Source organism: Buteo buteo, chromosome 2, assembly GCF_964188355.1.
Source record: "Buteo buteo chromosome 2, bButBut1.hap1.1, whole genome shotgun sequence".
NCBI lineage: Eukaryota > Metazoa > Chordata > Aves > Accipitriformes > Accipitridae > Buteo > Buteo buteo.
Window position 1 is genome coordinate 7080449 of NC_134172.1, and position 19025 is coordinate 7099473.

General features: G+C 43.8%; 1 protein-coding gene across 16 annotated transcripts in view; it reads right to left on the reverse strand.

The window, feature by feature from the left end:
• Positions 1-1094: 1094 nt before the first annotated feature.
• EXOG (exo/endonuclease G) overlaps positions 1095-19025 on the reverse strand; it is a 33674-nt gene continuing 15743 nt past the window's right edge. Inside the window, exons 8-15 of one of the 16 annotated variants that reach the window (XR_012652718.1) lie at positions 11333-11485; positions 10291-10349; positions 9224-9361; positions 8879-9115; positions 8518-8578; positions 4886-7882; positions 4412-4532; positions 1096-3095 (exon numbers count right to left, since the gene is read on the reverse strand). Coding sequence is in view for 3 of the 16 variants with exons in the window: in XM_075044833.1 (XP_074900934.1) it covers positions 11027-11485 (459 nt within the window). In the remaining 13 variants the exon portion in view is untranslated. Of the gene's footprint in view, positions 3096-4411; positions 4533-4885; positions 9116-9223; positions 9362-10290; positions 10350-10409; positions 11486-19025 lie in introns of those variants that run through there. The other 15 variants (XR_012652719.1, XR_012652712.1, XR_012652716.1 and 12 more) reach the window with 15 other exon arrangements.

Sequence of the window (19025 nt, forward strand, 5' to 3'; positions counted from 1 at the left end):
GTGACTGACTCAATGTTTCCATTTTCTACCTTCTCAACTCTAAAGAGGCAAATTTCCTTTTTATGAAAAGGCTCCTTTGAAGTAACTGAGACTACTTGTGTGAATAAGGGTTTGTAGGATCATACCTGGAAACTCTTAAGTCATTTGGGTAGGAACTTCATCTTCTCATGCGTACCCAAGATGCAGGAAGCAAACACATAATCATGTTAAATTATACATCATAGTCAAGACCTCTGTTCCCCTGTGTTGGCTCATTTGGAGCTATACTCTGCTCCATTAAAAAGAGTGGGTCTACTTGGTAGCTAATAGAAGTGAAAATTTCATCCTATGTTTGCAGATACATTGTCAAATCAGAATCAGAGGGACTTCAAATTCAGGATGAAATCCTCGAGCAGGACTGTTCTTTCATGACCGTCAAGGCATGTTCAGATATGTCTATACTAGTAAATTAAATAGTGTGAGGCCTGGTTATTACAAATAATACAGAGTGCACCTATGCCCACGTGTCTTACAGAAGAGTGCTAGATGGCATGGGCCAAGCCTGTGATAGAAACTGTGCCAACCGTTGCACAGCCTGGATGCTGCCAGCCCCATACCCAAGCCCTATCCTTGGACCGTGCATTTTCCTAGCAAGCTTTCTGCTGCCTTGGAGTCCCCAGAAGCAGATTCTCCAGCCCCCTGCCCAGCTCAGGCAGCCCCACTGCCGGGGCTCAACCCCCTCCAGCAAAGGGATGCTGAGCAGCCTCAGAGCAGGGCACAGAGCTGGCGTATTACCACAGAGTATTTCACCTGCAGCATTTGCCCTTTGGCATCTTTTGCTCTATCTATCTCCACCAAAATATGGTGGACCTTTGGTGCCGGCTGCCTGGAGGTGGTCTCAGGAGGGGCTGAGTTACCGCTGTTGTCGGGTCCCAGCAGGCTGGCGTTGGCTCCCCTTTGGGAACTGAGCACGCTGAAACCACCTCTCTGCTGTGCCCCAGCTTAAAAACAAGATCACGCTTCCTTTTATAAGCCCACTCCCTTCAAGTTCCCAGGGATCTCTGAAAGGTCGTGAAAGCTGCAATAACAGTCTTTAGTAATAGTAAAATGTTTCTTTTCAAGTATTTGTGTTATGTGTTGGACGTTGCTTACTAAAACATTCACCTGGAGGGAATGAAAACACCCCCTCAGACACACACACATACATCCTGCGGATAAAAGCTCCTTCTAATTGCAGCAGGAAATGTGACATTTCAAACTGGATGGACGAAAGCACTAATCATTGCCGGTGAGGAACAATCCTGCAGGGACCGGGAGAGGGAGTGGGCAACCGAGCTGCTCCTTTCCAGCTCAGTGCCAATATGCTGTGAAATATATTTTCTTAATTTAATAAACAGCCCTTCCCTCCCCCACACTACCCACTTCTCATGGAGCAAATACGAAATGGAGAGAGCCCGTGTTGCAGCAAAGGTGGGAGTCAGGATCAGCTGTGACAAAGATTCTCCACTATTTTGTACCACATGCAAATTTTCTTCTCCTTCCAGGGTTGTTAAAGAGTCAGGTGGTTCATTGCCATTGAGAGACTCCTAGTTAGCTTTTAATTTTTTTTTTTTCTAAAGGGAGGAAATCAGATTTACTTCTATTTGGATGCAAGCATACATCTTAAATATAGCATACATAAAGCTGGTCTACTGCCTGTTGTTGTCCCCTCCCAGGCTGCCATAGTCCCCCCAGGAAAAGAAAAAAAACAAAAGGATGATAAATTAGACCTTCAGCTCAGTGTATGACCACCTATAAGCAATGCCATACCACTTGTTGCAAGACACTTCAAATGACACATTAACACGTGAGCCCACAGTCAATAAATTATCCAGTTCTAATTAAAAAACATTCCATCTCCCTTTTCCACCCTGCCAACCACGCCTTCTGAGGCATGCATTTGCTGCAGCATTTACACAGAATTTATTTTTTTGTTTGTAATTCCTTATCCTACCTCCTTACACAGACACAGCCCCCTGCCATGTGGTGGGAGCTGCTTGGAGCGAGGCTCAGTCCAGATGTGCCCACCACTGGGTGCCCAATGCCTGGAGACCCAGCCCAGCACCCAGTGCACAGGATGGGCACCGATGAGATGGGCACAAGGTCCATGACAGGCCACCAGGAAGGGCTGATTGCTGCATGCTTAAATCACACTCCTCCTCAAGGCTTCAACATGATGAAATTGGGACAGTACTGCCGTCACCGGAGTCACAACCAAAGACACCTTCCTGCAGGAAGATGCTGAAGATGTTGTTTTACTGGCAGGGTGGTGCACCTCCTCGCCCTCCTTTGGGCAACCCAAGAAACTGGAGATTCATCTTGGAAGATGCATCCTTCCTGCCAAGCCCTTACCACAGGATGGAAGGGAGCAGGCAGCTCTCCCCTTGCAGAAGAGCATCAGCAGTGTTTTGGATGAGCAAACTACTGCAGGATCGGGCATTAGGGACAGATGGGTCTCCAGGTGTCATTGGGATGCTCATGTGGAAAACAGGAGACCCCATTCCACGGATTGAGGAAAAATCGTGCACTTCCTTCAGTGACTGCTCAGTGTATCGTGGGTGGTTTTAACACCCGGGACTGGAAAACGCTGCATGGCTGGCACTGGTGGGCACATAGCTCTGGAGCTTTCCTTGCCCCAGAGGCAGCAGTGCCCATCGGGGTGGAGGGGAGGGTGGCAGGAGGGACACACGCTCTGCTCCTCCCATCTACCTCCCTAAGCGGTTTGGTGACAGGCACAGACAAGGCACATCGGGAAGGGGACACCCCATGCAGGGGTACAGCAGTGGGTACCGGGATATTTGCCCACAGAAGATGCTCCTCACCTACCCATGGCACCGGCAAACCTCGCCAGGGGCTTGACTCGGTGGGAAAAGGGATCTGGGTGTTAAGTGGGCAGCATCACCATGGGAGTGAGGGCCAGGCTTTGGGTTCATGGGAGATGCATGTCTGCGCACCGGGGATGGCCTGTGGTGGGTGCCACCACTGCCAGCTGCTCCCCTGGCCCCCCTCTGTCTTCACCTCACTGGCATCTTGCTTTTCTTGAGCTTCTCGTTTCAGTGTCCAGCTGTACTTGTTGTCTTGGGGGGAAGAAAAAAAAAAAAGTAATTTACTGTGAAGCACTGGCTGAAAATCATTTTCTGAACCACTGCACAATTTTAATCAGACGACCATACTGTATCCAATCAAGGGAGGATTTGCGAGGGGGGTAGGGGGGCATTTCGCTGTGGCCTTCCCCAGAGGACAGTAAATCCAAGCTCTGCTCAGGAAGACGAGATGTCTCGGGCTTCACAGCCTGCCCAAACCTAATTTGCACTAGAATTACATGGCCATTACTAATGTATACAGTGACTCAAATTGATTACTTTGCTATTAGTAAGAGCAACACGCTCGCTTTGGTGATGGCAGCTTCCGACGGAGGAGTACAAAGGGGCAAGAAGAAAGCAAAATTGCTGCTTTGAAAGAGTACATGGGGAAGAGGAGGGCCGTGGGGGTGATGAAGGCCATTGGGGTGAGGAAGGTCATGCTCAGGTGAGAGTTTGGCATGCAGAAGGAATGGCTGGACTCAATATTTTATGTGCTTAGCACATCTTGCACTAAAAAATATCACCTGCCTTAATCTTCAAGTCCCTGGAGTCTTATCACACATAACAGGAGTGTCTCTGGTTTTAATTCTGGACTCCTAAGGCCACGGGAAATCCCAGACCTCCCTGGGGCTCCCGTTCATGCTTGCAGTCCTGGGGGTGCTGCTCTGTGGAAGCCCCCAAACACACTCCTGCACAGTCTCACCCACTTCTTCACAGCACCTATAGCCTCCACAGGGCAGAGACCCGCACCTTGCAGCACTGGTAAGCTCTGCAGTGAGGACTGCATCCTCCCTCGCTGGCCCAGAAGCCAAAGCTTCTGAGCAATTTAGGGATAGTAGAAACACTTTAGCAGAAGAGTTCACATCCCTCTACTTCCTACACCCCCATGGCAAATGTGTCCCCCCTGGGAGTAGGAACCTGGAGTTCAAATCCCCAGTGCAAACCAGGTGCAGGGGTGTCAGAATATTGGCTTCCAGCGTCTCCAATACGTGTCTCTGCTTCTCATATACATGGCTTTGGCAAGAAGGACGTGGCTGGCCTTGGCACCTAATTCCTTCCTGGCAAGGGCTCAGGACAGGCAAGCCCAGAGATGGCGAGGGTGCCGCTCTGCTACTGACGGGACTTATCCTGATGGCAGGAACATCAATTTCTTTCCTGCAATCTCCTACTCGCTACAGCACAAATCTCATGTAATGAAAACATAACCCTGGAGCCAAAACTCTCCCACACAGCCACAGACCGATCCTAACTCCATGTGAACATATATTTTGCATTCCCACCCACAGGAATCTCCCCACACGTTAAAACACCTGAAGACTGGAGCTGGGACAAGGGAGGATGGGGAAATTCTGCTGCAACCTTTCACTGCTCCTGCACAGCTTCTCCCTGCGCAGCTTCTCCCTGTTACACGTGTTTGACATTACAGGATGCCTGTGACAAAGATAAAAAGGAAAGGTTAAGATGTTGTCACCCAGGCTAAGACACACTAAGCAATCGCTCTATTTGTTCTTTAACCCTGGCAGGTATCTGCAGGGCTCCAAAGTCCTCCCCAGGCAGGGGGTGGCCCTGGGGAAAGGCAGCCCCGCCACCAGCACATCTCTTGCTGTGAGGTCCTGAGCTCTAAGTCAGCACTACTGAATCCTCTGATTAGATTTCACTCGACTGAAAAGGACAGTCAGTCTGATATACTAATAATACAACAGTACAGTTAGCAATAGTATAGCAATAGGAATAGCAATACATCTTCAAGACGCAGTTAAATCAAGTTAGGTGAACCCCAGCACCTTTTTCTGGAGCTCCAGCTGCTGCACATCACAGCTTGAGGTGAGCTCAGTTAGGTGTAAAACTGTGTCCCAAATAAATAAGCAGGATAGTGGTTATATTGTCTCCCTTTCCCTCCTTCACAGGAATGGGAAAGGAGTGGTGTCTCCTTGCAGACGATGAAATTCAACCTATGGAGGTGTAGATAAGAGAAAGACAGGTAAAGGCTGAAGGCTCAGTACCCAGAGCTGGAAGAGACTGAAAAATGAAGTCACATGTGATGAAACAGACTGCGTGCTTGCAGCAAGCCTTCTTCCATCTCTTGCCTATCTCCTTTTGGGACCAGCATATGTATACGCATGCACAGGCACAGGGTGATAACCCTACCTGTCCACCTCACAGAGCGGTATCACAGGGCTGATGTTCTGCAGAAGGTCCTTCAGCTGCTGCTAAAGTAGCTCAGGTTCAACCCAAGGGACCTGCTGATGGCTGAGGGACATGATTTGGCATCCTCCCCTCTAGCACTGCCATCAGTTAGGTCAGCTTTCTCGCCTTGCTTTCATCCCTTCTGTTTTAGCTTACCTTGCATATTATGACACTCTGGGAATCAAATCCAAGCTCAAGCCTACTTGTACAGCCAGGCTGTCTAATCCAGCTATGGTTTCATTTCACCATGCTTTGTGTCCCACTGTGGCTCCCCAGATGCTCAGCCACAGCCACCCCACTTTTGGAGGCACTGCAAACCAAAGAGCATTGGCTGGGTCACAAACCAGCCATGGGGTGAGGAACACGTGTTTTTCTTAATGCATGGGAGTAAAAGGAGGCTGGCAGGGAGACGGGCTGGTCTTCCTCCAGATGGATGGATCCATGCAAAGATGGGACAGGACTTACAGCTGTTGGGCACCAGCAGCTTGGCGGGTGCTCCCATTCCCTCCCTGGCTCCAGCCTGCTCGATGCCAAGCCCTGCCTCATCGGCTGCTGAGAGCTGCTAGGGAAAACTTGCACAGGACTTTATTTGCTGTCTTGTGAAATATTTATTCTTGACACAAACCAAATTTACCTCTGTGATCTGCTAAATACCTCCACACTGTTTCTTAAGCAGAGCTGGAAGCACTTCATTCCAGACCTGTTTTCCGCATCTCTCCCCACCCGCTGAACGCACCAGCGGGGAAGCTGGGATGCCATCCATCGTACCTCTCAAACCAATGTGAAAAGCCTCATGTTCAGCTCCTGGAAGCGAGCACTTTGGGAATATTATGTTGCCACAGCTGTTAATTTTTCACACGGCAGGTGGGAAATGTGCTCTGTTTGAAAGGCAGGGTGGAAAAGGCCAGTTGCTCTAATATTTTACAATACGGGAAAGTGGGGGTTGTTTGTAGCCTGCGCTGAGCATCCATCCTGGAGCATCCACACAGACACTGCAGATATTTTAAGCAAATACTCAAAGCTCTTGTTCAGTCTTTTCCTCCAAGCTATGGTGAAAGCAGACAAGCCATTAATTGCACAGGCAGATGGCTATTAGGAAGCATGAGAACTGGCTATACCACCACTGTGTAGGTGGAGCTGATTAGATGGACCTGAATCAAAAAAAAAAGAAAAAAAAAGGAACATTTCCTACATTTCCTTTGCTGCATGGTGAGAAAAGCTTTTCCCGTGTGACTGCAGAAGACAATTCAAAAATAACAGCAAAATTGCTCCTCACTTCCCCACTGAGCCAGTTTACTAGCAAGAGCACTTTGGGGTTTGTATATAATGCCTCCACAGCTTCACTGCTGCCCAACAAACACACAGGACCAGGATGGGCACAGGAGGTTTTGGGGTTTTCTTCACACAGGCTGGCATGGGTTAAACACATAAAGAGACCCAGGGATTACAGTACCAGAGGTCCCCACTTCTCTGCAAGCTGCCACCAAATAAGTCTCTCCCTGTTCCTCTGCCGTCCCATCTTTAAGCAGCTCTGGTTTATCCACCTGACTGGCCCCACCTGGGACGCATTTTTGGAGCTCCTTCACCATGGAGACCTCCCACCAAAGGCAGCCAAAGCAAGGCTGCCCTGTTTCAGCAACCCATTCCACCCACCAGCACAGATGACAAGGGTGCCTGGCAGGCAGGAGACCTTCTTCAAATCCTCTGGGGCTGATGTGGCTGCTCCTCTGGTGAGCAGCCTGGGGACAGCACAGCCCTAGCTGGCCAGTTTGGTAGCATTTGTACAAACTGGAAGTTTCCACTAGAAAGATCAGTGGTTTCAAGTCCATGAACTGAATCAGAGCAGGCTGTGAAAAGTGTGTCTACTTGGACATCTTGCTCAAACAGGTGGTGTACTGGCAGAAGTACCTCTATTTAATGGTTTTCCATGACACAGGCCTAGCTTGTCTAGCCAATTCCAAAAAAAGGCTCGGGACTGAAAACCCTCAGAGAAACCCAGTGCCCATCTCCAGCAATCACTACTGGCCAGATAAGGAGCTTTTGCAAATCCTGGGTTTTCTTACCTACTTGCCTCCATTTATTTTACAGGACACCTGAGTGTCTCCCTCAGGGAGATGATTCCAGTGGCAGAAAGGACACTCCAAGGTGGGTGTTGCAGCACTTCTGAAGCCCTTTGATGAAAGAAATCCTCAGATTTCTGGGTGTGTAGCTTCTCCCTTTCCAGTTGTTGCCTGCCATTATCTAATATGTGTTACTTTTTCAGGACAGGTGCTGTTTCTCCACAGGTTAGTGCAGCACGTAGCACAACTAGCTAATGAGATCCATCTTTACTACTACAAGACAAACTGAAAATTGCGAAATGGTGCTCCAAAGTGAACCAACCACACAAAAATAAAAAGCAGAACTTTAAATTCCACCCCTCAGCCCCCCAACTATATTTATAGATGCAAAACAATAGCATTGCAAGACATCAGTGCAGGGCTAAATCCTCACCTAGAATGAGATTCATGAAGCTGGAGTCAAAATTGTCTTCGGAGCAGATACACAACTTGGGTGGTCAATCCAAAGGCACTTTCAAACATTATTGTCAAAACCTTTATCCAGGAAAAATCATTAGCTTCACATTGCACTGTCGTCAATATAACGCTCAAAACAATTCATTTTAAATGGGTATCTTGGTATCATGAGCAGAAAGACAGCTATCACGGGCCAGAGACACTCGATTCGTATCCCCCATTATTTTTGGCCACCGAGGCTGACACTGCGGAAACAGTCTGCCCTCAAAAGGCCAAATACCAAAAGCACACCAAGCCGAGCCAGAGGGCTGCAGCCCAGAGCCCTTGAGCACAGCAGCAGCTCTCCCCTCCAATCCCTTCCCGTCTGCCTCCTATTTACCATCCCTTTCACCCTGATTCAAGACTAGCAGTAACAATCAAGAGTAGACAGTCAAGGGAATAGCAGAAAATCATTGTATTAGGCTGCAGGCAGCCTAGTCATCAACTTCCCTCGCTATTCGGTTATTTAGCTTTAAAAACAAACATAATAAAACAGTGGAGGAGCAAAGGACAGACCTGTCCATTTCCAGGACTCCTGCTGCTTAGCTGCATCACAGAGGTTTGTATTGTCACTACAAATGCATGCAGGGAAGTGATTAAGTGTGCAACAGGAATGACAGATGGACATGGACACGAGCACAGTTCTCATGAAGGATCTTGAAGCAACTACTTACATAGGTGGCTCAAACAAGTGCGTAAAGCCTCACTCCCTTGCTGTTCCTTGTCTTATATTTCCTATTGTAAAGAAAGCACATTTTTTTGCTATATGCCAGACTCCACAGTTATTTCAGATGAGGAAACCAGCAGAAGGCGAGCAGGTCAACGTACTCTTCGGCACAGACCAGCGCTGGAAGTGGTTTCACCACTCACCACCTGCTGCCACCCTCCAACGGGAGCTGAGGAACACCAACCATGCTCAAACAGAGCTGAAAATTATGTAGGGAGTCTAGTCTATGCGGTAAGCCGTGAGGCATGAAAATTATGGTAATTGGGGCTTGCAGGAATTCAAGGGGGCACGTAAGCCCGAGGAGGTACCGAGTTAGTGAGCAGCTGGTCTCCATAGCAGGCCTCCGCGGGAGAGTCACACTGGGCACTTCTGCTGTTGTAATGGCAAGCTGTCAGCAGAAAGGGAAGACACCTGGAGTGCCTCGCGTACAACTGGTGCTGTCTCAACGCAGGATTTTTGCTAGACAGGTACGTGTCTGTAGCACCGAGATCTGTTTCGGCTGTCCGTAGGTGTGTAAGCACTGCAGGAGATCTGTAACCTCTCAGCTGAAAGGATCAAGTGGAAAAGGAAGGTGGAAGGCTAAATTAAGAAACAAAAATAATTCAAATCATGGGGAAAAGAGAAAGACAACGCCAAGAGCAATGACCAGGTACCTTTTCCAAAGGATGACACCACCGCAGTGCCAAAAGGTTGCTTGGACTCCAGTGAAGCACACACGAGACCATCAAGAGGCACATGAAGTATCTGGCACTTCATTACTCCAGGCAACACACACTGATATCTCCCACGTTCTGCAAAGGGAGAGGTGGCTTGTTGTTTTGCGATTTACTGTTTTTGTTACATTTGGTAGGATTAACAACCAAAATTCTGGGCTAAAATTGAAATGAGCAAACGTCAGGATTTCACCCAATTTCTAATTTCTGTGGGCAGTAAGCTTTTATGATGTACTTAGCTAGTCACATTTCTCTGGTTTTAAATGTCTGGATTTTGTAAATATGTTCTTGGCAAACACAAAAGTGTCATGGGAACCATAACTGCTTTATAAAGTGATCTACTTTTGGATACTGCAACTGAACTGAGATGAAGGAAACTACACAGTCTTTAGAACATCCAGCCGATGATTCACAACACCCAAATAATGCTCCTGATTCATCCTTTACGAAAACAGCCCAATTCAGCCTGGCACTACATGACCCTTCTCAGAAACTATTAACTCTCACATTAAAACAACTGCAGGTGTTTTTAAGGAACAACTCCAAATTTATATAGATTCTTACCATTAAAAAAACCCAAACAACTAAGTATTTCCAGTTTTTACTCCTTCTTTACAGATGAAAAATCTCAGAGGATAAAAGTCACACTAATTTATGTCTGAAATTCAAAATTTATACACAAATATGTCTGAAATTCAAGTTGTATACACAAATAAAGTACAAAACTAATGAAAAAAAATAATTTCATTAGATCTCCCAAGCAGATGCAAATCTGAGCAGCTTCAGTTGCTGCTGAAACAGAACTGGAAAAGAATTTTTAATCAATCTTCTGCCTTCATGTAGCAGTTTTGTTGCAAAGTTTATAGACCAAAGACTGATGCTGGGAAAAAAGTCAGTGAGTGACTACCACAAACACAAAGAAAGCAGTGCTCACCTCTCAAATCAAACAATAGGCAAGAAAACACATTTATCCAAACTTAGTGGTGAAAGTAAAATATTAAGCTTACAATAATTTATGAAGACTCAGTCTGCACCGGTAGCAGCTTGTATAAACTCTGCTTCTACTCTTTAAAAAAAAAAAAAGCAGAATTATACATGAATGGAAGAAGCCCGCTGCAAATGACAACAGCTGACAGCTACTGACATGCTAAAGTATCCAAAGCACACAAGGACAGAAGAGGTAAGAGACAATCTGGTTTGGTTAACACAACTAAGTAAAGACTGAAAGGGATTCAGATTATGTCCTACAGGTCTCTAGTAAAAGAGTGTTAAGTGAAATATTTCTAAATTAATTTAATTTAAAAAAAATCCCAGGAAGTACCATTGCTTCTGCAGCATCATACTGAAAGACATTTGCAGGCGGAATCACATTTAAACATATTCCACTTACACTCCCAAGGTGTCTACTGTCTATTTTTATAATATTCCTAGAAGGGATTCCATACAAACCCCAAGTCTGACGTCTCACTTGGAAAATAGCACAAAGCCTTTTCTGGAGGTCCAGTAATCCATTCATGCCAGAAAGGGGTCATTTTCATTTCCCACATTTAAGTACTGCAGCAAACCATGTGTGTGCATCATGTTACATGAGAATGAACGTTATTCCAAACCCATCAGCTTCCAAATGTTTCTTTATTGTTTTTGTAATTCAAAAAAGGATAATTCATACAGCCCCTGTCTCTGTATTGGCCTTTAGCTCCCCTTTCAAAGTACAAACCCCCAAACATCTCCCTGAACAAGAACTCAGCCGGCTTTCCCCTCTCTAGCTGCTGCTTGTTTTTCCTGCAGTTCTTCTTCCTTCTTCTTGTGAAGCTTTAGAAGATACTCATCAGGCTCAATTCCTGCCTCCCTTAACTCTGACATGGCTTTCTCCAACCGATGCAATGTACGGGCACTCTGCACTTTTCGAGCAGTGATGTACAACGTAAATTCCTTGAAGCCCATCAGTTTACAGGTATCCACCTCACAGATATTTTTAACATCTGTGGTTTTGTCCACCTGGGGGAAGAAAACTAAACCTGACATTTTTTCCAGATCTTCAATATTTACTTGGAACTCAGCCAGCTGGTGACTGAAGCCTATGGGATCGTTTGGCACCACAAAAGCCCCCAGTACCAAGGGTTCTGTAGACTCTCTGCTCCGTCTGGCAAGGATCACCTTGTAGAGGTGGGATGGCACAGCTACATCATCCTTTCCAATTACCTGTCAAAAGGAAAGTTATGTTACAGATACAGATCTTACCAGTTGAGAGGGAAAAAAAAAAGTGAAACTAAACCTACTACCTCTGAAAAGGAGCCACAGCACGTAACTACACATCAAAATCATGTGCAATGTTATCAAACTAGAAGCTGAGGCGGAAAGCTCCTGTATTGGGTCTGGCTGAGATAGAGTTAATTTTCCCCATAGCAGCCCTCATAGTGCTGTGCTTTGTATCGGTAGCTAGAAAGGTGCTGATAACTCACCAGTATTTTGGCTAATGTTCGCACAGCATCAAGGCTGTCTCTCCAACAGTCCCCCATCACCAGTAGGCTGGGGGTGGGCAAGATCTTGGGAGGGGACATAGCCAGGACAGCTGACCCAAACTGACCAAAAGGATATTCCACACCATATGACATCTGCTCAGCAATAAAAGTTAAGAGAAAGGAGGAGGGGGGCCATTCGTTATTATGACATTTGTCTTCCAGAGCAAGCGCTATGTGTACTGAAGCCCTACTTCCCAGGAAGTGGCTCGACATCGCCTGCTGATGGGAAGTAGAGAATAAATCTTTTGCTTTCCTTTGCTTCTGTGTGCAGCCTTTCCTTTATTAAACTGCCTTTATCTTGACGCATGAGTTTTTTCCATCTTATTTTCTCCCGTCCCATCCTGCTGAGAATGACAGAGCGGCTTGGTGGGCACCTGGCATCCAGCCAAGGTGAACCCACCACAGCACCATTTCACTGCAGCTCCTTATATAGCTGGTCAGGAATGAGCTAGTTATTTGATGACAATCTCTCTCTCAAACAGGAAAAGCAGAGCAAAAACCACTTCACTGCAAGGTTATTCAGCCACTGTTGGTAGAAGACTTTCCCAGAAGGTTCTCTGCCTTTCTCCTATAACACCACTGACTTACTATTATACTGTTAAGAACAACGATGCAGACAAAAGGTCAAAAGATTAGTCAGTAATTGCCTAAATATTTGTAAAGATCTGTGACAAGGAGCTCTGGCAGAAGAATGAACTCAAATCTCCCAAGCAGATGCAACTTCAGTTACAGCTGAACCTGAACTGGAACCAAATCTGAAAAACACATTTGCAAACAGGGAGTCAGCCAAGACCCCAGTTCCCTAATCCTGGTGCACATCTGTAAGTGTAGCTGACTTGAAGGGATTGTAGAGCTCCTTTCTCATACTGCATCACATTGTTAATACTTGGAAAGCTGTTTTCAGTAACAGTGGCTCTACACTAAGTTCCTGACCTGACAGTTCCAAATCATGTGTTTTTTAATATGCACTTCAAATAAACCCTAACCTACCTTCTGTCAGTTATTTTTTGTATCTCTATTTAACCATAACACAGGCTGTATTTAAAAGCTACATTACCTAAGTAAGCATTTTTTTGAGGGGACCTGCATATAAAGAAGTACGTTCAGTGACTCAGTATCTTGGAAGAGAAGTCTACGCAAAGAAAATGCACCTATTTCTTCCATAAATTCACTATGATTCAACTTAAGAGCTTGCACATGTTGGGTTTCTTGCTGTGTCACTCAGACCAGGATCCAGGAATTTAACTGAAGCACCAGGAGGGGAGGATCAGGACTCTGAATTCACTGAAACCTGTTAAAAGCTGACACACATATGTATACAGTAGACAACCCACCCTGTGTGAGGAGTAAGTCCAAGGGAATATACCTATTGATGATAAATGTGATCTCTCCAGTATTCAAAAAGTGATGCTTATGTGTGCACCGTATTAGGCTTTTTTTTTCTTCAATATTGCTGAACTGAATTTGCCATGCTAACAAAGTGTAACAGGCTCACACATGGAAAATATGAGTTTTGCATAACTCTTCTGTATAACTACCCTTCTAAAATATGTACTTTTATTCTAATGACAACAGAAGAAAAAGATGCAGACACCCTACAAAAACTACAAAGGCATCTTGTTTTATACATAAAATCCAGTAATTTGGTACTATTTCCAGTATTTGCAATACCTGCAAAAGCAAAGACTGATTGTTTTGCTTTTGTGACAGCTTTTGTTAGATACAGTTAAAGTACAATTTCAAAGAAAGCAGGTACTTCACTGCCACAACCGATCACATTAATTGAAAGTATTTTACAAACTAATCCAGTATATCAGTTCACACATGCTTCGTCCAATCATATATTCAGTATAACTTAATCACAAAAGAAACACTTCCTATGCATGCTTTATTCTGAGAGTATTCAGCACTTCTGAAAAGAAAATACATTTTTAAAATTAAACTTCGCCTGTGGCTACTGAACCAAGGTTCAAATCAGTCTGCTGCAATAGTTAACTCAGTTATGAATTCTTTCAGTGCTTGAAGTGTGTCTTCTACCTCTGCTGCCAGTTTTTTAAGTGACCGGTCTTTAAGTCTTACTGGTTAGACCAAAATCAGAGAAAGTACCTCTAGGAAAAAGGGAAACCTCTGATAAAGGAAGCTTTTTCATGTTTTGTACAATAATGTAGTAGTAACGTTACTACTGACTCTGGCAAACATGTGCTCTTAGATTTCTTTACTCTGTTACAGAATATTTTCCTTCCCTTCCCTAAATTAGGCTATTTAACATCTTTGCTGTAGTTTAAACTTCATTTGCTGTGTTGTTGGTTTTTTTTTTTACAAAAAGTATCTCGTTTATGCCACCAACCTTTTCCTAAATAAAGCTCTGCCTAGACATCTAACAGCCATTGAAACTAGTAAGCAATAAATGCCTTATGCCAAATCTACTTTCCCTTTCACAGATGACAGATGTCTTGATAGGGAAATTAGAGCTCCTGAGTGTCAAAGCACTTTGCATTTAGCGTTCAGTGTGGGTGAAACCAGAGTTACAGCCCCTCAGGATCAACTGCATAAATAATCAAAACTGACTGATGCACAGGTAATTTTAAAATATACTAAAAACTACACATCAACACACTGTTAGATCTGGCGGGCTACAACTGAATTACAAAATGAATGGTGTTGGGAGTTTAACCTATTTGAGATGGATGGCACTCAAACTGGGGAGTACCTACAATGTATTGGTGGTGAGAAGGAGGGAGCCAAGAAGCATGAAAAGCTCTGAGGGGAGAGGAGGGGGTTCACATTGCCATATTCACCCAAGCGCAGGCAGTGACTGACACTGTTGAAGGCAGAAGGCTAGAGCTCCTTTTCTCCCCTGGAGCAGGGGGCTTGCAGAGCCTGCACTGCAACCCACCTCCTGCACACTCCTAGGGCACGGTGGAAGAGAAGGCAGAGGCTGTACACAGCGGCACTGCACCCTGGAGCTGCCGTAGCCTCCCGAGAGAAAGCAGTAGTGAGACCAAACCCTGTTCCCCAGATTGTCACGGGGCCAACAATCTCCTGACCTGCAGCATTCCTGTGCAGTATGGCCTGGACAGCCTTTTCCAGGCCTCTTCACATATTTTTTTTTTTCCCACATGTATATGTACTAGGTCCTCCTCAGCTTGGTTACCTCCCCTTCCTAACACCTCCCACACACATACACAAGCCAGCATCCTCTGTTGTATAAAAGACTAGAAGAAGGGTGAACATGCAGATGGAGCTGCCACAAGTATCTCCAGTTCGGGGGTATATGGCATATGTAAAACAAACAGGTGAATGCATGTTGAGTGAGCTAGCAGAGGGAACAGGGGATTGAGTTTGAGGACTGAGTGAGTGGATAGAAAGGCTAGGGAATGAATAGAGCTGCGCATAGAACAGTCAGGTATGAAATGGAAATGCTGAATGCTGGAAGTGGGTGTTAAGGGAAAAGAGACCCTGTGCTTATGTGATATTATGCAAATATATATATTCTATGCAAAATAATGAACATTTATGCACAGTATATGAACGTATGAAGGAGGGAAGGAAAGAGAGGACTAGTTCAAAATGGAGGAAGAGTTGGCCTTTTGAGAAATGTAGTTCTAAATTCAACTCAACTCTACACAGGCAATGGCCATACATGTAATTTATGTACCACTTCAGTTCCACATAAGCTCTCTTTTGAGGATTTAAATAAAATCTAAGTAGTGCACAGGCTTTATACTAGCCCTCTGAATAGCAGTGAACTACTTCTGTAATTACTTCACTGAGTTCCAATACTGTTAAAGTGATTAAAACAAACCTCAGGATGCCAAATGGCCAGAATCCACAAGTGTTCTTTCCTTACTCAAAACAGGGCATAAAAGTTCTATCCCCAGCTCATTCTGCTGGAGGAGAATACAATCAAAGGAGGGTGCCTGATTTCTCTGACAGAGTAAATACGCATGACAAAGAATACATATGGGTTCTTCTGCAGTTTAACACTTACATGAACCATGCACAGGATGCATCACCAACAAGTTATGCAGCCAGTGTGACCCAATGATTTCTGTTAAAAAAGGAAATGCGGTTCTAGAGCACACCATAACACTTCCATCATTATGCTCTGTAATATATCACGATTTCCTTTTTTATGGGAGTAGATACAGAAGCTGCAGATGAATGTTTCCATAGAGTTGCCCCCCACACAGCTCAACAGCCAGGGAAAGAAGCATGATTCTGTAGAAGTGAAGTCTGCAACAGAAGCAATAGGTAGGAAAAACAAACTCAACAATTCATTTCCTATTGCCACCTAGAGGATTTTCCTACCTAACTACAGCAGTCTGAGTCACTATTCTGATCTGCACCATCCCATTTATCTCAATGCATGCCTAACAGAGGCAGATAGCATATGCTCCTATTGTAACGGAATAGAAAATGGGTTAAGATTATCCATGCACAGATGTTGACTTTGATTTGTGCTAGTCTATCCACAGGCAGCAGATGATCTTTCAGCAATCAATGCCTGAAACAGCTATCTGTCCCAGCTGGAGAAGAGCAGCAGTTTTTAATAGTATCTGTGATTCAAAAAAAAAATCTCATGCACTAATATAAGCAAGAAAGTACAGCAACAGCATGTTGAAAATCACTGCTGTCTCACATGCTTTTACACCATGTTGATAACAGGCCACAATCTAAATTTTTGTGTAATCCTTTGAAAATTTCCATTTTGCTATTCCTATAAAATTTTGCTTAATCTTTCAAATTTTCAACAGCCTCATAACAGGAAAAAAAAAAAGCACTCAAGTTAAAAGCCTTCTTTTTATAGCATTAAATACATTCCTTTCCCATCATCATTTGGGAAACCAATGTGAAATTTCACATACTATTTCTCTTTGCTGTCTGTATCAGTTCAACATAAAAATGGTCATTGCCCTAACTTTTTGCAGCTGCTTATTCCTTTCACTTTTGCTTTGCTCTTGTTTTCTTTGGTGATCTGGTGCTGGCTGAAGGCCTATGACTGAACTGGTGTCATCTAATAATGCAACATTATGATAATGTCATTTTCAGCATAGTGTTTATTGTTTTTTATTATTATTGACATTGTTATTGACATTCCACAGGTGTGTATAAATTTGTTATACTCCTCGATGCCCAATTAAATGTGGACAGCTGTCATGAGGACGGGCCATTAAAACGTGTGCAATTCCTGACATTTAGAGATGTTTACATATTGCTAAAACAACAAATGTGTTGGTAAGCAGTTATACAAACTTAGAGAGCTCACAGGGACAGATAAAGATAAGGGCAGAAGTAACATGATTTCTTAAAACAGAGAGAACTCAGTGAACTTTGATAAATTTGGTCTCATAGCTAAGTCACTGGATGGTGACTTGTCTTAAGCTTGGCTTTCCTCATGATTTGGCCAAATAATTAAACTGTTCTTGCTCGTAGTTTTTAAAATTGAAGGACAAATTTGATGTCATCTGTGGAGTGCTTAAGTATCACAATAAATAATGAAGACACTTGTTAACGGCACCTAGGGTAAGTTTAAGCATATGGCATTAACTAATGTCACCTTCATGGTGGTAGGTGGACAAATACAGGGCAAAGCAGTCCCTAAAAATGACAGCTTGGAGTTTATAAGAAAGAAAACTCCATTCTTACATAAACAGGAGAAAAGGAATATATATGGTGTAATGGCAGAACACTTGAGATTATATTAGAAGAAAACAGAGTGTTACTCTTACTAGAAATTTTAAAACATACACAAATGTTATCATATTTTCATTTTGTACTGGACTTGTTACAGCTTCCCAGAGTGGCAAGAAAATTATCATCTTCTGTAAAGGGTAGGAATAATTTTTAAAAGAAAGGACTCATGAATCTAAAAGTAGTATTTTGCCACCTAGTGACTAGAAAATGAAAATCAACCATGAAGAGACTTAGCAGAAGCAACTAGCCTTTCATCAGGGAGAGCCAGCTCTGGATTGGCAATTATCTGAGATTCTCTTAGAACCCGGTAAACAGAAATCACGTTCAATCATGCCTTAACTGCCAGCACACACTGAAGAGTCCTTGCATCAGAAGGTACCATCATCAAATACGTTAAAATGATAGCTCCAAAAATTCCCTCTACACTCCAGTAACTGTTTCTTCACTCTCTATATAACAACTAGAATTTAGAACTAAGCCATACTGCAAACCAGAACTGAAAACAAGCATACACACAATTCTCTATGTAACAGTACTTCCATCTACATCTGGCAGTAACAAAATTAAGACTTCTGTCATATTTCTTGATGGTTGGAATTCAAGGACACCATTCCTGTCACCCAAAATAAGACTGTAGCTTTCTCTGAATAGGCATGTTTTGTTTTAGCTGTAACTTGAGGCATGATACAGGCCCATCAGATTGTTTTATTGTAGATAATACCATTCCTGCTGATATGATCCCAGGTTTGACAATCCAGAGCTTTATAATAATTTGATACCAAATTCTGTATAGAAACAAGACTTTCTGGCAGTATAAAAAAATTCCCTTTGCTATCAGTATAATTTTATTTACTTGATCATTGTGACAGCATTAACTGCCTTCACTCCAGTTCTTTTCGGATTTGTGTTAGGCAGCACTGATTCTGTTGATAGTGGTTTTTTCCCCCCAATATTTGAGAGAACTCTGTCACATGGCATTGAGAAAAATGGAGTGGTGTGAAGGCAGACCTAGCAATACAGAAAATACTACAAATACAATTGTAGTAACAATCTGCAACAACACTGCACAGCCAAGAACTCCAAAATGTAAATGTATGTACTTCAGGAAAATTTAATTTGTTATGGCTGGTCTGATTGCTATTGCCAAATCATTTGGCAATCCTAAAAAAGAAAAAAAGAATTAAAAAAAAAAAAAAAAAAAAAAGGAAGAGATGGCAAAAAAAAAGAAAAAGCTGTGCCTAAATACATAGTTATGGCACTAAAAGACAGACACCTCAATCTTCTTTTTTAATAAAGAGGGTGTCTATATGCATTATGATGCTGTATTTACATGATGACAGACTACTACTTCCACAGAATCCATTTAGGTTACTTAACACCGAATCCGCTACAGTCCCTATCACCACTCTTCCTACAATAAAAGAACCTTCGGGATGGGTACAGTGCTAAATAAAAGCAACGCCATAAATCTATCCTGTACCTTTGGTGTCTCTTCTCCTCCAATCTTAACCCAGTGTCTATTA